At 41.2% G+C, this 16,476-nt stretch overlaps 1 protein-coding gene across 7 annotated transcripts in view; it reads left to right on the top strand.

The window, feature by feature from the left end:
• DST (dystonin) overlaps positions 1 to 16,476 on the top strand; it is a 480,961-nt gene that overhangs the window by 256,877 nt on the left and 207,608 nt on the right. For all 7 annotated transcript variants that reach the window (XM_012805072.2, XM_012805073.1, XM_012805074.1 and 4 more), the window contains one exon: positions 12,271 to 12,437. In XM_012805072.2, the coding sequence (XP_012660526.1) occupies positions 12,271 to 12,437 (167 nt within the window). The remainder of the gene's footprint in view (positions 1 to 12,270; positions 12,438 to 16,476) is intronic.

Here is a 16,476-nt window from a genome sequence, read left to right as displayed (position 1 = left end):
AAAAAAAAAAAAAAAGGATACCCAGGTTCATCCCTTAGGCTCCCTCCTAGTGTGCTGTGAGACCCTGGGCAAGTGACATCACCTTTGTTAGTCTCAGCTTGTTCACTGCTGAGGTGACGGCATCCGCCACGTGGCTCTGCTTCCTTTCAGCTTCAATTCCCATTGTCTCTTAATCTTCACTGTTTTATAACCTTTTCTAAGCTAAATGTCTCAGTTTTTTTAACTATAGGATATTGCCTTTTCTACTGTTTTACCTACATTATTTAGATAGTAGATTTGATAATACTTTTAAATAAATTATATGATTTAAAATGAAAAGTTGTGGTATTCGCCTTACATAGAATAATTACATACATACATGAAAAAAAGTGTGAATTTGCTTTTAGGGAGGATCTGAGTCAACTTTGGTTGGCTGTTCTTGTATACTCAGTGCATGCCATGACCATGACAACGTCTGTAAAAATAGGGTGTTCCTGTTGCCCGGTTGTCTGGTGGTGTTGACTTTGCTCACAGGACTTTCACATTTGCAGATTCAGCTGACTAACACGGGTGAGGCTGTTGCAATTCATTTAGCAGGAAGGGGTCACTTAGCAGTAAGCTGTGAGTGAAGCGATAGTGTGCCACGCAATGGGATAGGTTGGTTCGTTTCTTTCCTTGGAAAGACATCTTGAGGCTATGCACCCTGCCAAGTTTATGAAATTTTTTTTGAAGAAGTGATTCAGAGGAAGCCCAGCTTCCCTACTGGACATTCAGTTTCCACTGCCTGGTCCTTGGACTTGTACTTCCTGCTGGGCGCTCTTGGGCAGTGGTAGGGGTAGTCTAGTCTGTTGTTTCTGAAAAGTGAGGTTAATTGGAAGTCATTTAATTTTCTGGAATCACAAAGTTTACATGACAGGGGAGAGCTCATTTATAGCAAATAGGAAACACGTTTCCAGTCATTCGTAGTTTTTCTTTCTTTATGACTTCCTTCTTTCCTTTCTGTACTCCTCCCCGCTCTTATTCAGCAGGTAGTTATCAAGCACCAAATACGTGCTGTGTTGGGCAGAGAATGGGGAGGATGTTCCGAGGGGAGAAGTAGTTTGAACAAAGGGTCCTAGGGGAGGGGGAGCATGGGGGTCATACAGCTTGGTGTTTATATGGCTTCATCCTACAGGAGAAGGAGAATGGTGTGGATCTGGAGGGAGCAGCCGAAACTAAACTGGATGTCTGTGGTTGCAGAGAAAAGAACAAACTGGACTGGGAATGACCGTGGAGCAAAATGTGGTGCAGTGAGACTAATTAGGAGACTTATTAATCCAGTCACTGAGGCTTAGTTCCAGAAGAGGGTGGGAGGTCAATATTACTCTAGGCTTATCACAAGCGTGTTCTCAAAGATGTTGTTAGTATTGATATTGGAAACTAGAGGTAATAATAGTCCAGATGAGAGATAGAAGTTGCCTCAACTCAGATTGGAAGTGGGAAAACAGGAAATAGAGTAATTTGTCTCTGGAAACTTTAGGACAGGTAACATGTCCACGGTATTAGGTGCTTATATCGTCCCTAGGCCTGTGGGAAAGCAGCAGGTGAGTGTTTGGCAGGATGAGCCAATTCACATGAGGAGGATTCAGAGATGTCCCTGAGTTAGAGCCTTTCGTGCTTTGAGAGCTCCAGGGCTGGTTGCTTTGGTGCCCAGATTGCAGAATCAGAACATTCTGCTTGTTCTCAGCTGTTCCTCCTGCCCTGTAGCTGTTAGTTGAGACTGTGGATCACACTGCCCGACTGTGCTGTAGGGAGCGTTTGGTCAGACCTGCGCAAATCCAAAACTTGCGTTGTTTACATCCCTCACTCACCAGGGGCGAACTTACGTCTGGGGACTCCACGGTGGGAGCTGTGCGAAGTAGGGTCAGGCTTAGTCTTCGTATTTGAACTTTGCCTGTCCGGGCCCCTTCTCCCCAAGATTCTCGCCTGCAGTCTCCTGCACCTTCTTCCTTTAGTTCTAGTCACTGGTGCTTCAATAATTGGATGTTGTCTCAGCTCTGCTAAGAAGGAGAAAGGAAAGTATGGAGTGAGGTTTCAGTGTTGTGTGGGAGACGAGAGGGGATGCGGGGAAAGCAGCCGATGGCAGGGCGAGCGGGAGGGTTCTTAAACTGTTGCTAGTGATTTGGGGTGGGCTAAGGTTAGTTTTCAGTATTTTTATTTCAGGCTTTGAGCTTGCTTATGTGCAACGAAAGGGTACAGCTTTATGCTGAAGACCCAGAATCCTGAACTGTGAAAGTGACTTTATATATTGGGTATCTAGATTTACTTTTATGCCCTAGGGGGCCCAAGGTCATCCTGCTAAAACTAATACAGCCACCAGCCACATTTCTAACTCAGTGTGTTTGAGGACCTCTCATCCAAATGGTGAGATTTTCTGAGTATTTATTAGCAGGAGAAGCTTTGAGAGTCTACATTTGGGGAACTCGCTTTCTAACATGCCCAGGCAGTTTCTGAGAATGCCTCACGCTGAGTGTTTTTATAACCCAGAACTGTTCTCTATAAATCAGCTTTTGTCAGGGCTCTGGAAACTATTTGAACTTGACACAAAAAATCTTGAAGATTCTTCTTTCTAATTTAAGCTTGGAATATCTTGGAAGAGGAATCCACAGCAGCGGTGAGAGGCGGGTTGCCCTTTCTTGCTCCGTCTGTGCGGTGGCACCACCACATTTTGGGTTTTGTTCCATGGGAAGGAAATAATCTTTTTCCTGTAATTCAAGTGAAATAAAAATTTGGCTGATTCAGTGTATGTATCACAAAAAGTGATAGGTATCTATGCCTATTCTCCCATGCGGGACCTTGACCTTGAATTAGATGTGATCAAGAGTATCCTTGTTGCCATTAATCTGCTGTGCTGATTCCAGAGGTGTCTGGCTCTGTCAGCCTCATTCGTTCACTGGGTGTTCACTCAATGTCTATTAAGTGCCGAGTACTGAATGAGCTGGACACTCTAATACTAAGGTAAACGTGACATTGTCCTTCAGTGTCTGTTGGTCATGTAAAGTGAGGGAAGATAAATCAGCAGACAGCAATGATACACAATATGTACGTCACAGCAGTGTACGTGGGGAGCCGCGAAAGCTGATTCTGTTTTTGTTTTTGAGAAAACATCTGACTTTGTTGCCCAGGCCAGAGTGGTGTCACTCCTACGGATCCCTGAGGCAGAATCAGCTGAAGCTTCCACAAGGAGAAGGATGAGGGAAGAGCGGAGTGGGGTGGGGGCTGGTGAGGGCGTTTTCTGGGTAGGGGTGGGGCCATGTAAATGCACACTGGAGATGCATTTTCTTTGTGGGAACTGGAGTTCGAGACCAGCCTCAAGAGCAGGACCCCTTCTCTACAAACAATAGAAATATTAGCTGAGGGTGGTGGTGTGTGCCTATAGTACCAGCTACTCAGGAGGTTGAGATGGGAGGATCGCTAGAGTTCGAAGTTGTGATGAGCTAGAATGATACCACTCTGGCCTGGGCAACAGAGTGACCACAAACAAACAGACCTCCCAAAAACGCACAAATAAAATTGGGTAGCAGAGGAACTTCTGAAGAATAATGAGAAGGGATGGCCAGAGAGGCAGGAGGAATACCAGGAAGGGTGACATCATGGGAGCCAACGAGGAAAGATTGCCAGTGACAGATGCCTCAGAGATCAGGATGAGAGAAGGGAAGCGTTTGCATGAGCTCTTCTCCACTCTGTGTTTCTATTCTTAGACTGTAAGCTCCAGGGGGATGGTTGTGTAACCACTTCCCGTTAATGGTATAAAAGGACGTGGAAGAGTGTTTGCCAAATGAGGGAGATCGTGAAGAGGACATGATGAGACACTCTCCTCCCTGCCCCTTCCTTATGTTTAGGAAACAATCCAATGTCCTCCTTTCCTGAGAAAATAGAAAGAAGCATTGTGAAGAGTGGAAAAACTGGCCAGTTAGGGCACCAAGAATTGCCAAGTGTCTTAAGCGCCTCACAGAGAGTGCACACCTGGAGTTTGGGTGCATCGAGCCACACGGTGGGTTTTTTCTAGTAGAGGTTCTAGCCCTAGGGCGAGAGCATTTTAGAACAGAGAATACACGCAGCTGGGTTGATCAGGATCCGAGTCTGGTTGAGTGGTTGCAGGGTAAGAACAGGGGTATGAGGGAGTTGGGGATGTTAGCAAGAAAGTAGTTGAAGTGCCAGGTGATGCAGTCTAAGGCGGAGAAGCATGCACGGGTAGAAGAGGGCCCTCTGTAAGGGGAGAAAGGGAGTTGTTTTCTTTAGTCCTCATACATTCTTAGAATGGATGCCCGTAACAAGAGAAACACAGAAGTTTATTAACACGTATATTTTGCATGTACATAGGAGACACCCAGGAATAAGCAGTTCTCAAAAGAGGTGGCTTTGAATTTCAGTTTATGTGGCATCTTCAATAAAGGGCAGTAAATATTTAGAGAAGTGATGAAAGAAAATAATTTGTAATCTCTCAGGGCAGCAACTTGTCAGGAGGCAGATAAAAAGGCTAATTAGTAAAACTTATTTGTATGGATTCCTTTGGTACTGTCTCCAGACCCCTCATCATCTAAGTGGTCTTTGGTGGTTAACCTTAGTTCTCCCTGGTTAAGGGGGTAAGGATACCTTTTTCTTTGTAAATCTGTGTCCAGCTTTCAGGCAGACACAGTGCAGAGAGCTTTGTTGCATTGGTTTCTTTTGATTTATTTATTTTTTGAGACAGAGTCTCACTCTGTCACCCTGGGTAGAGTGCTATGGCGTTGTAGCTCACGGCAGCGTGAAACTCTTGGACTCAAGTGATCCTCTTACCTCAGCCTCCCAAGTTGCTGGGACTACAGGTGCCCACCACAATACCTGACTAGTTTTTCTATTTTTTAGTAGAGCCGGGGTCTTGTTCTTGCTTAGGTTGGTCTTGAACTTCTGAGCTCACACAGTGGACCCCCCGCAGCCTCCCGGAGTGCTCAGATTACAGGTGTGCGTCACAGCTCCTGCACGTCCACTGCTTTTTTATTGCCTTTGCCTCAACAGTCCTGCCTATTTTAGAGCGGCATCTTCTGGTTTCCCACCCCTCCCCTTACCCCAAGTATATATGAAATGTACCTACTAATAAGCTTCTGTTTGTTTTTCTCTTGTTGTCCACTCCAACTAAGGACTTGTAGCTAAGAACTTAGGAGAGCTGAGGAAACATCATTCTTCCTCACCTGCAGCTCATAGATTGGAAGAAAATTGGGCAAGTCAAGGAATGTGAGATGTGGATGAAGTTAGATAAGCGGGTCAGCTAGAGTTAGCTAAGGAAGGTGCTGGGAGAGCAGGAAACTGCAGTCAGGAGTTAAACGTCCTAATCCAGTTCAAGATGATGCGATCCGGGGCACAGGTATGTGACCGGCTGAAATGGAGGAGGACAGGGGACTGAAGGTGGAGACAGGGTTTAGAGTGCAGGGACACACTCATCCAGTTGCCACACCTGGGTTGTGACATGAGCATCATTTTGAAGAGAGGAAGGAGATGGAAGAGCACAAGTGGCCTATGATGCAAAAAATGCCATTTTTGTACCCGTCAGTAATTGTTTGAAAGGCACTGGGTTGCATTACTGGGGGAGTAATATACCTGCCCTGCCTTTGGGGCTATTGGAGTCTCAGACTCAACTAAATTTTAGTTAACACAGTGGGGGGAGACTCGGGGTTCAGTAAAAAGGGAAAAGCAGTTTGAGATATTGAAGATGTAGGAGGCTTTGTTCTCCATGGAGTAGATTTTTCTGGCAAGTTTGGGGCTGGTGCAAGCTGGGTCAGGCATCGCAGTTGAAGTTTGGACGCGAGAGGCTCAGTGACAGGAAGAACTTGAATTTGAGTGGTAGCCAGCAGTGACCAGGATGTGAGGCTCGAGAGCTTCAAGTTTCCAAAAGGAACTCTGGTGTAAAGTATTATGTTTGTTTTTGATGCTAGGGACAGATTATTGGTGAGAAGCTTTAAGAAACAGATACTATCATAGGCAATGAAATTGGGGTGGGAGAAGGAAAGGTTTTATAGAGTTTCTGGGTACCAGGCACTTGATGTGACTATTTCATTTAATTGATATGAGGGCACAAATGTTTAGGTTCCGTTGTTTTCATTCTGAGATCAAGTTCAAGTTGTAGTTCAGCCCTTTGCCCGGGGGCATGTTGAACACCCTCACATTGTGTACGTTAGGTAACATCCCACCAATCACTCCCCCCACTCTTCTTCCCTTCCCCTCATTAGACTAAACTTGTGTTTTTTCTTTAGTGTGAGCGTGTAGTTGTTTATATATTGGTTTCACATTAGTATTGAGTACATTGGATACTCAGTTGTTTTCGTTTTTGTGATAGTGTACAAAGAAGAATGTGTTTCAACTCCATACAAAAGGTACAAAGTCTCCATCTTTTCTTATGGCTGAATGGTACTCCCTGGTCTACATATACCACTGTTTGCTAATCTGTTCAGTTCATAGGGTGATGGGCACTTGGGTTGATTCTACATCTTGGCAATTGTAAATCAAGCTGAAATAAACATTCTAGTACAAATGTCCTTGTGGTAAAATGACTTTTCTTCGTCTGGGTAGATACCTAGTAATGGGATTGTGGGATCAAATGGAAGGTCTACTTTTAGTTGGCTGAGAATTCTTCACACTTCTTTCCATGGAGGTCGTATTAGTTTGCAATCCCACCTCATTTAATTTTTAGAACCACCCAAGCAGGGAGACATTTTCTCTCTCTCTCTCTCTCTCTTTCTTTCTTTCTTTCTTTCTTTATTTCTTTTCTTTTTTTTTTTTTTGAGACAGAGTCTCACTTTGTTATCCTCAGTAGAATGCTGGGGTGCCATAGCTCACAGCAACCTCAATCTCTTAGGCTCAAGAGATTCTCTTGCCTCAGTTTCCTGAGTAGCTGGGACTACGGGTACCCACCACAGCCACAGTGCATAGCTGTTTTTTAGAAATGAGGTCTCACTTTTGCTCAGGCTGCTGTTGAACTCCTGAGCTCAAGCAAACTACCCATCTTGGCCTTCCAAAGTGCTAGGATTATAGGCACGAGCCACTGTGCCTGGCCCTGGAGGGAGACATTATTGTATCATTTAAGTTTTTTTCAAATTGACAAATAAAAATTATATATACTATTTATTATCGATAGCATGTGGTTTTGAAATATGTATGCACTGTGAAATGGTTAAACAAGGTAATTAGCATATACATTACCACACATGATTATCATTTTTTGTGATGAAAACAGTTAAAATGTACTCTTCTTGCCTGTGGCTCAGTGAGTAGGGTGCCGGCCTCATATACCGAGGGTGGCAGGTTTGATCCTGGCCCCGACCAAACTGCACCAAAAAAAAAAAAAAAAAAAATAGCCAGGCATTGTGGTGAGTGTCTGTAGTCACAGCTATTTGGGAGGCTGAGGCAAGAGAATTGCTTAAGCCCAAGAGCTGGAGGTTGCTGTGAGCTGTGATGCCAGGGCACTCTACTGAGGGTGACAAAGTGAGACTCTGTCTCTTAAAAAAAAAAAAAAAAAACTACTCTCTTAGTAATTTTCAGGAATACAGTACATTGTTATTAGCTATAGACATCATGGTGTACAACTAACAGATGTCCTGAAATTGTGCATTCTTCATCCTATTGAACTGAAATTTTGTTATTACTTGACCACCATCTCCCTGGCCCCACTCCGTTCTCCACCCTCAACCCCTGGTAACCACAGTTCTGTTCTCCACTTTTATGAGTTCAATGTTTTTAGATTCCGCATATAAGTGAGATCTATCAATATTTGACTCTCTATTCCTGATTTATTTAACTTAACATAATGTCCTCCAGGTTCATCCATGCTGTCACAAAGGACAGGATTTCCTTCTTTTTTTTTCTTTAAGGCTAAAAAGAAGACACATTGTATTGTGTCCGAATTTTCTTTATTCATTCTTCCATTGAGGAACACCTAGGGTGACCCATATCTTAGCTCTGTTAACTAACACAGCAGGAAACATGGAGATGCAGACACCTGAGAGATACTAATTTGATTTCCTTTGGATTTACACCCAGTAATGGGATTGCTGGATTATATTAGTTCTATTTATAATTTCGGGAGCAACCACACAGTGTTTTTCTTAAATGGCTGTACTAATTTACATTCGGCCAGCAGCAGGCACAGGTTCCCATTTCTCCACATCCTCACCAGCACTGCATCTTTCCTATTTTTAAGAATATTCAATCTAACAGGAGTGAGGAGATATCGAAGTGTGGTTTTAATTTGCATTTCTCTGATACTCAGTAGTGTTGAGCATTTTTTCTCAAACTTGTTGGTCATTTGAATGTCTTGTTTTGAGAAATGTCTATTTAGAACCTTGGATGATTTTTAAATTGGGTTGTTTTCTTATTATTGAGTTATTTGAGTCCCTTATATGTTTAGGATATTAACCGGATGTCAGATGAATGGTTTGCGAATACATATTTTTCTCTCCTTCTGTAGATTGCCTCTTCACTCTGTTGATTGTTGCCTTGGCTGTGTAGAAGCTTTTTAGTTTGATGTAATTTCATTTGTCTATTGCTTTTGTTATCTGTCATTTTGGGGTCATACACACAAAAAAGTCATTGTGCAGAGCACAGTCAAGAAGCTTTTCTTTTTGATTTCTAGTAGTTTTTCAGTTGTAGGTCTTAAGTATAAGTCTTTAATTCCCTTTGAGTTGACTTTTGACTGTGATGTGAGATGAGGATCTTACTTCATTCTGCATATGGGCATCCAGATTGCTCTACATCATTTATTGAAGAGACTGTCCTTTCTTCATTGTATGTTCTTAGCACTATTGCCTAAATTCAATTGATCAGAAATGTGTGAATTTTTTTCTGAGCCCTCTATCGGTCGCTTGATCGATGTTTCTGTTTTTGTGCCATTACCATGCTGTTTTCATTACTGTAGTTTTACAGTATATTTTGAAGTCATGTAGTTTGGTCCCTCCAATTTTGTTCTTTTTGCTCAAGCTTGCTTTGGCGCTTTGGGGTTGTTTGTGGTTCCTTATGAATTTCAGGGTTGTTTTTCTATTTCTGTAAAAAATGTGAGAAATATGGTGGGGGTTGCATTGAATCTGTTGGTTACTTTGACTAACATGGACATTTAAAAAATATTCATTATTTTAATCCATGAATGTGGCATATCTTTCCATTTTCTTCCATTTATTTGTGTCTTCAATTTCTTTGTCAATAATATTTTAGTTTTCAGTGTGAAGGTCTTTTGTTTCCTTGGTTAAAATTATTACTAAGTTTTTTTTTTAAACTATCATAAATGAGATTGCTTTCTTGATGTCTGTTTTGGATAGTTTGTTGTTTAAATTTTAAAGATGAAGAAAATGGATTTTAGATTATGTGAGTAGTCTGGGCCATGCATTTCATTAGTTATTGGAGTTGAGATTTAAACTCGGGCAGCAGGAGTTGAAACCATCTCTAATCATCACTATTGCCTCTAGGTTTTGAAAGGAGGCAGGTTGATTACTTCCTAGGATCTAACCTGCATATGGAACCATCAATTAACTTGTCATTGATGAGGGATTCAGGCTGTTTCCCTGAACCACACAGATTTCAAGTCAGGGATTATGAATGGCAACTGCAGTCTTAGAATTTTTAGCATTTAATTTATTTTTCTTTTTTGTTTTGGGTAGAAAGTATCAGGAAAAGTCTGATATCCTTAGCCTAGTGCTAATGGTAACCGGATATTTTTTTTTAAAATACCTTAAGTTACCATAAGAGGAAGATGTTCAGTTAAATGGGAAAAGCAAGATGATGCTGAAAATGACTTAATGTCTTAGTCTTTGATATGTTCAAACTTGGTTCATAACATAAATTACAGCTTTTTAATAGTCTATATATATGAATAACAGTCCGAAATAGTGTGTGCAACAATCTGAAATTCATCCATTGGAAACTTACATAATAAGAATACAGTGTTTTCTTTTAACTGATTTGTTGACCCTTTTCAGACCTCTAAACTCTTCCTCCCACATTCTTCCTCTAGTAAAACTGCCCTGTAGCACTTGAGCCTGCTATACTGGTACCTTGTAGTTGAAATTTACTGACTACTCTAGTTAATAGGTAATTACTTTTGTAACTAGACTGACATGGAATGCACTTGAATCAGCAGAAAACAGTCCCTGCTTCCCCCAGCTGCCTGCCTTTTCTGTATAGTGTATTGCTACAAACACCACCCATATAGCTCCCGCATTGTAAGCGTACCCCCAAAGCAGCTGATTTTATTATTTTTGCAGGCTTACAGGCACCTGTTGTGAAATTTTACCTGGAGGCTTAACTTTTTCATTCACAGTATTCTAGATTAGTTTCTTTGAACCCTTGTGTTGATAGATTTCAATTAATTTGAGGCAGTAGATTTAAAAAAATACTTATTCTTTTACTCCTCTTCACAGGAAGAGAATTGAGAGAATAAAAAGTCTTTTTTCACTTCTCCCTTTGTCAAAGAGAATAACAATAACCACAACAGTAAAACAGTTACCCTGTATCGCGTTTATACTTACTATGTGCCAGGCATTGCACTGCACTGGTGTTGCTGAATTTTCAGTACAAATTATTCTTATCATTATGTTATAAGAGAGTGAAGGGTTTCTAAGGTATTTAAGTAACTGGCCATGTAAACGGTGGGAATGGTGTTCAAACTCATGAGATACGCCAGGAGGGCACCCGAGCAGAGTTTTAGACCAGCATATCCATTGAAAGCTGGGTGGAAAAATACGGGTGGATACTCTTTTTTTTTTAATCCTCGTTTTTTCCTCCACATTAAAAAAAAAAAAAAAAAGAAATCCCTCTGTATGCGATATAATGTGTTCATGCACACCATTCATTTGTAGCCATGCTACAGGGAGTACACAGATTCCCAGGAAGGATAATTAAAATTGAGAAAGTTTGCTTCACTTTGAAAACCTGGGCATTTGTCAAAGAGTTTCTCAGATGGTGGCCGAGAGAGGCGCCGGGGGCTTGGCTGCCGCCACCCAACACCGGAGAGAGGGTGTGTGAGGCCCCCACTGTCCTTTGCAGCAAGTGTGGTGTGAGGGGCTGCCGGGCTTGCCCAGAGCGTCCACTGCCCCAGGTCCTCCTCTGGCCGCGCCTCTGGCTCTAGGGCAGCTGGGAGGATAAAGGGCTTCCTGTCTGAGCCTGGCGCTGCCACATGGGAAAGATTTTCTTTAGTCTGGAGTCTTTTTTATTCTTGTTCAGTCGCTTGGCTCTGCCTGCTCTGACCCCTGACTCCTGTGCTGTATTTATAGACTCTTAGGAAGACTTTAGGCTGAAAAGGGCCTTAAGCACAATCCACCTCCTCCCACCTCCTGCTCGCTTTATAGATGAGGAAGTTGCTTTACAGACGCGAACTGTCCAAAGCCAGGGCTGCGGCCTGTCTCATGACCCGCTCTGGGGATTTTTTCCCTGTTAGGGAATGATTTGTACCTCCTGCGTCTGACTCCAGTCTCTTTCACTTGCTCCTCCTCGTCCTGGCTCGCCGCCTGCCTTCTTGATCCCTTGGCGTTTCTCCTGCACTGATTGAGGGGACAGTTGGTGGTGGTGTTAATCCCAGCTCGGAATTACTGTGTGACCCTTACTAAAGTCACTTGGTGCCTCAATATAATTATCAGCAGATTAAGTAGGACCCTTATCCAAGAGGGAAAGTATAAATCATGGCAATTGGTGATCTGTTTTCATTAGTGTTCAATGGAAGAGACCTTTAGAGAACTTAAAATAAAGGAAGGGGGAAAGTCAGTTGATAAAGGTTTTAGTAGAGTAAGCTGAACAAGCACTCAAGAGAAAAGTGGGGACTTTCCAACCAAACTGTTACCTAATATAGCTGACAGGAGCGAGTACTATTTCTTTCTTTGTTCTTTGCAGGGAATACCTGCGGGACCAAGTTCTGCGCTGCAGGTGGTAGTGCAGACTAATTCATAGCTTTTTGCCTCTGATCAACCGAGAATAATGTTTGCTCACATTGTTTCAACAGATCTGATTAGCAAAGAAGAGTGTAGAATTTTCAATGCTGTGAAGTCTTGGTATAGTAAAAATATATTAGATACTTTTATATTGGACACATAGGAGTTAAGTCTGACTTTTAAAATCTGTTATTAATCTCTTCGAAATTCAGTTTTCTCATACGTAAAATGGAGAAAATTTAGTTTCTAAGTGAGAATTGTGAGGATTAAAGAAAATAGCACTTGTAAAGTGCTTTGCACATAGTAGGTAGGTTCTTAATCTGAGTTAACTTCCTTCTGAATGTTTAACACTTCCTGTTGTATTTAGATATCTGATATCCATGTTACTGGAGAGTCAGAGGATATGTCTGCAAAGGAGAGATTGCTCCTGTGGACACAGCAGGCAACAGAAGGTTATGCTGGAATTCGATGTGAAAATTTCACTACCTGCTGGAGAGACGGAAAACTATTTAATGCCATCATTCATAAATACAGGTATGGGATTTGTGGATTTTTTTCTTATACAAATGTGATATTTGTTTCTTTCATTTCTGTGTTTTAAAATAACCTTTTATTGTTATAGAAGCAATGCATGGACATGGCAGAAAATTAGAAAATATAGTTAAATTAAAATAAAAACATATTCCCACTGCTCAGATGTTGTCACTCTGTACTGCATGCACGCACGCACACACACACAGCTGTCATATTATCTTTGGATCTTGCCAGTAATTTAGCAGGTGGTGGTATTTGATAATGTAGAATTTGCAGGTAGATGACCAAGATTGTATCTGTATGAGACTTCTGAATAGGAAGCTAAGAGTTTAGTTAAGATTTATAGCACATAAGTTTCCAAATTATGTCTCCTGGTCTAAGTACTTTAGTTAGGTTTAACAATGGTCAATTTTAGGGTGGCAAACAGTTTCCTGGTGAGAATTACTAGTCACGGAATTCATGTTAACACTTACATAGCCCTCACTGCGTGCCAGGCACTGTTCTGAGCAGTTTGCATATATTAATTCATGCAGTCCTCACAGTGCCTCTGTTGTCATCCCCAGCTGGTAGACAGAAACTGAGCCAATACTGAGTGAATCCTTGCTTGAAGTCACGCAGCCAGCAAGTGGCAGACTTGGAATTCAAATGTTGGCAGCCTTGCTGTTGAGTCCTTGTTTCTATTGCCTTATGAAAGGTTAAAGCCCTAGTGGCCAGGCGGGGAGGCTCATGCCTGTAATCCTAGTACTCTGGGAGGCCAAGGAGGGTGGATGGCCTGAGCTCACAAGTTTGAGACCAGCCTGATCAAGAGTGAGACCCCATCTCTACTGAAAATAGGGAGCTGTGGCAGGCACCTGTCATCCCAGCTACTTAGGAGGCTGAGGCAAGAGGATCACTTGAACTCAGGAGTTTGAAGTTGCTGTGAGCTACGACACTCTACCCAGGGTGACAGACTGAGACTCTGTCTGAAATAAAAAGTTGAAGCCCTCGAAAGTATTTATTGAAAACTATGTATTTCTTGTTCTCAGTTATTTTTCTTAGTTTTACAAAGGTCATGTCGTATTGTTGAAATGCTGAATATATTCCTAGTGAATAACCTTAAGCTGTAATTTCATTAAACTAACAAACTTACTTGATTATAGTAAATATTATCATATAGAAAAGTTAATGGTTTGGCTCGGCGCCTATAGCTCAACCGGCTAAGGCGCCAGCCACGTACACCTAAGGTGGCGGGTTCGAATCCCCAGCCCGGACCCGCCAAACAACAATGACGGCTGCAACCAAAAAATAGCCGGGCGTTGTGGCGGGTGCCTGTGGTCCCAGCTACTTGGGAGGCTGAGGCAGGAGACTTGCTTGAGCCCAGGAGTTGGAGGTTGCTGTGAGCTGTAATGTCACAGCACTCTACCCAGGGGGACAGCTTGAGGCTCTGTCTCAAAAAAAAAAAAAAAAAAAAGTTAATGGTTTGATAATTTTTTGCCTGTAAGGCATTCTTTTAAGTGATACATATATAAAAAATTATACAGGGTTGACATAAAGTTCATGTGCAGTTTGTTACAACTATTGCATATGTAACTAATTTGTTACAACTATTGCCTATAACTAATTTGTTACATGTGTAAAAGTTACAACTATTTTAAATTGTGTATGAACTTCATGTCCATCCTATATATATAATACGTATATGTACAGTGTGGACAGATAGTATATATATTCTCTCCTTCAAATCTCCTAACAAGCCCATAAAGCAGTAGCTGTTATTATCCAGTTTTGCAGGTGAGAAGCCTTAGGTTTACCAAGGTCATACTGCTAATAAGTTACAGAGCTAAGGTTCAAACCCTGCCCTTGGCTCCATGTTCCACTCTTGCTCTCCTTACCCTGTATTCCTTCCTTTTATTCCTCCTTTCTCCTCCTTTTCTTTCACTTTTTTTTTATTTTGGAAATTTCAACATCTCTGCAACTGTAATGAATCCTCTGTATATCCACACCTGAGAGTCCCTATTTTTAAATACTGTAATAGGCTCCTTTCTTTGTGGAACAACATTTAAATAGAGGTGGGTGTAAGTTTCTGAACTGAAAAGAAAAACTAAGATCAACTTGCCTATACTTGTGTTAAGTAAAGAACAAGATCTTTTTGAGTAACAGTGCCAAGAAGGTTTAGTGATTACAGACACGGCCACCCTCACACTGCATTTCCCAGGTGACTTCAAACTTGAGGCTGTCCACGTCTGTGTAGCTGGACGCATTCTGTACATGAGATGATAAGATCTTTGTGGCCTTTGAATGAAAATGTTTTGATTGTGATACCTAAAGGATGTATGTCACAATGTTATCTTTGAAAGTGTGCTCTGTTCTTTGAAGTTTTTAAGGAAGAAATAAGCCCAGCTATTCTTCTGAAATAAAACAATGGTCTGTGGACAATTGTCTTTTCAATACTCAGGAAGAATTCTAAGTACAAATTGGTATATATATGTGTGTATGTATGTGTATATATATATATGTATGCTGTGCATTTTTCTTCTAAGTACTCAAATAACTTACTGTATATGTCAAAGATCTGAAAATTTCCTAGGAGAATTTGATGTTATGGAGCTTTTATTGCTCCAGGTGAAAATTTGAACCTTGCAAATGTTATTTGTTTTGAACTTTTCTTTTGGCAGTGGTCTTTTTGGAAAACTATCTTGCTTTAACTTTGAACTTCAGTTTTCCTAGTTGGCTTTGCTTTCCTTTGTTAGAATTCATGGTAAAAATACTGGCTGTCAGGTTGAAGTTTTTACAGGTTTTCTTTGTGGTTGAAATTCTGTTAAGTTATTCTGTGTCTCATAAAATATTACTGGGGGCTGGCATTCTGCCTTTCTTCCCGTTTCTAACTCCCTGCTTTCGTTTCTCTTCTTTCTCTCTTTCTCTTTCTCATCTCTTTCCCTTTCTCTAACATAAAATAAACTTATACTTTATATCCTCAAAGAATAATAAAATATTAATGTGGTTTATTTTGCTGGAAGACACCTTTTATCTGTAGAACTGTATTTTTAGTTTCTTAGGCCTTTCTTTATTTAAAAATGAAATGGAGTACTTTTCTGCCTCTAGCATGTGTGGGAATTAAATGAAGAAGGTTGAACTGCAAGGCATTTCTTACCGTTGAGTGCCTTGATTTGCTCTAAAAGAGACAAAGAGACAAAGTTATAAACGATTGAATTATTACCATGAACAGATTTGGGGATATTAGACAGTAATAATCACATTTAGAGAATCATGTTCTATTTAACAATTGTTTTTACTTGATTATTATTCCCATTATTAAACTTGATTATTATTATTATTATTCCCATTATTCCCAATTGTATTTAGTTGATTATTATTTTGTGATAATTTGGATTTGCTATGGAAGCATATCCATATAATTGGGATTTATTTCTGTATTTATTTGGATAAACATTTCATTGTTTATATGGACTTTATTTGGCTTCTATAATAAAAAATATCTGAGGTGGCACAGTGAATTTGGTTTCAGCTCTAATACAGACTCTAATCACGTAATGCACTTTGTTTAGAAGACGTGTAAGAGGGAGTGAGGGCTCAGCAGGGTCTAAATCATTGATTGCTGCCCTTAATGCAGCAGGTTTGCACACTCTATAGAGTAGGAGATATTTCTCTGAAGATCAGAAGGATAGTATATGGCATTTTTCATTTAAAAGTAGATCAGTGATTTGGCACCCATAGCGCAGTGATTATGGTGCCAGCCACATACACCAAGGCTGGCGAGTTCAAACGCAGCCTGGGTCAGCTAAACAGCAATGACAACTGCAACAACAAAAATTGCTGGGCGTGTGGTGGGCGCCTATAGTCCCAAGCTACTCAGGAGGCTGAGGCAAGAGAATCGCTTAAGCCCAAGAGTTTGAGGTTGCTGTGGGCTATGATGCCACGGCACTCTACCTAGGGTGACATAGCAAGACTCTATCTCAAAAAATAATAATAGGCTCAGCGCCTATAGCTCAACCGGCTAAGGCGCCAGCCACGTACACCTAAGGTGGCGGGTTCGAATCCC

Source organism: Otolemur garnettii, unplaced genomic scaffold, assembly GCF_000181295.1.
Source record: "Otolemur garnettii isolate 467f Iridium unplaced genomic scaffold, OtoGar3 scaffold00035, whole genome shotgun sequence".
Lineage (NCBI taxonomy): Eukaryota > Metazoa > Chordata > Mammalia > Primates > Galagidae > Otolemur > Otolemur garnettii.
Note: the sequence above shows the minus strand (reverse complement) of the source record. Positions and strands in the feature narration are given on the sequence as shown.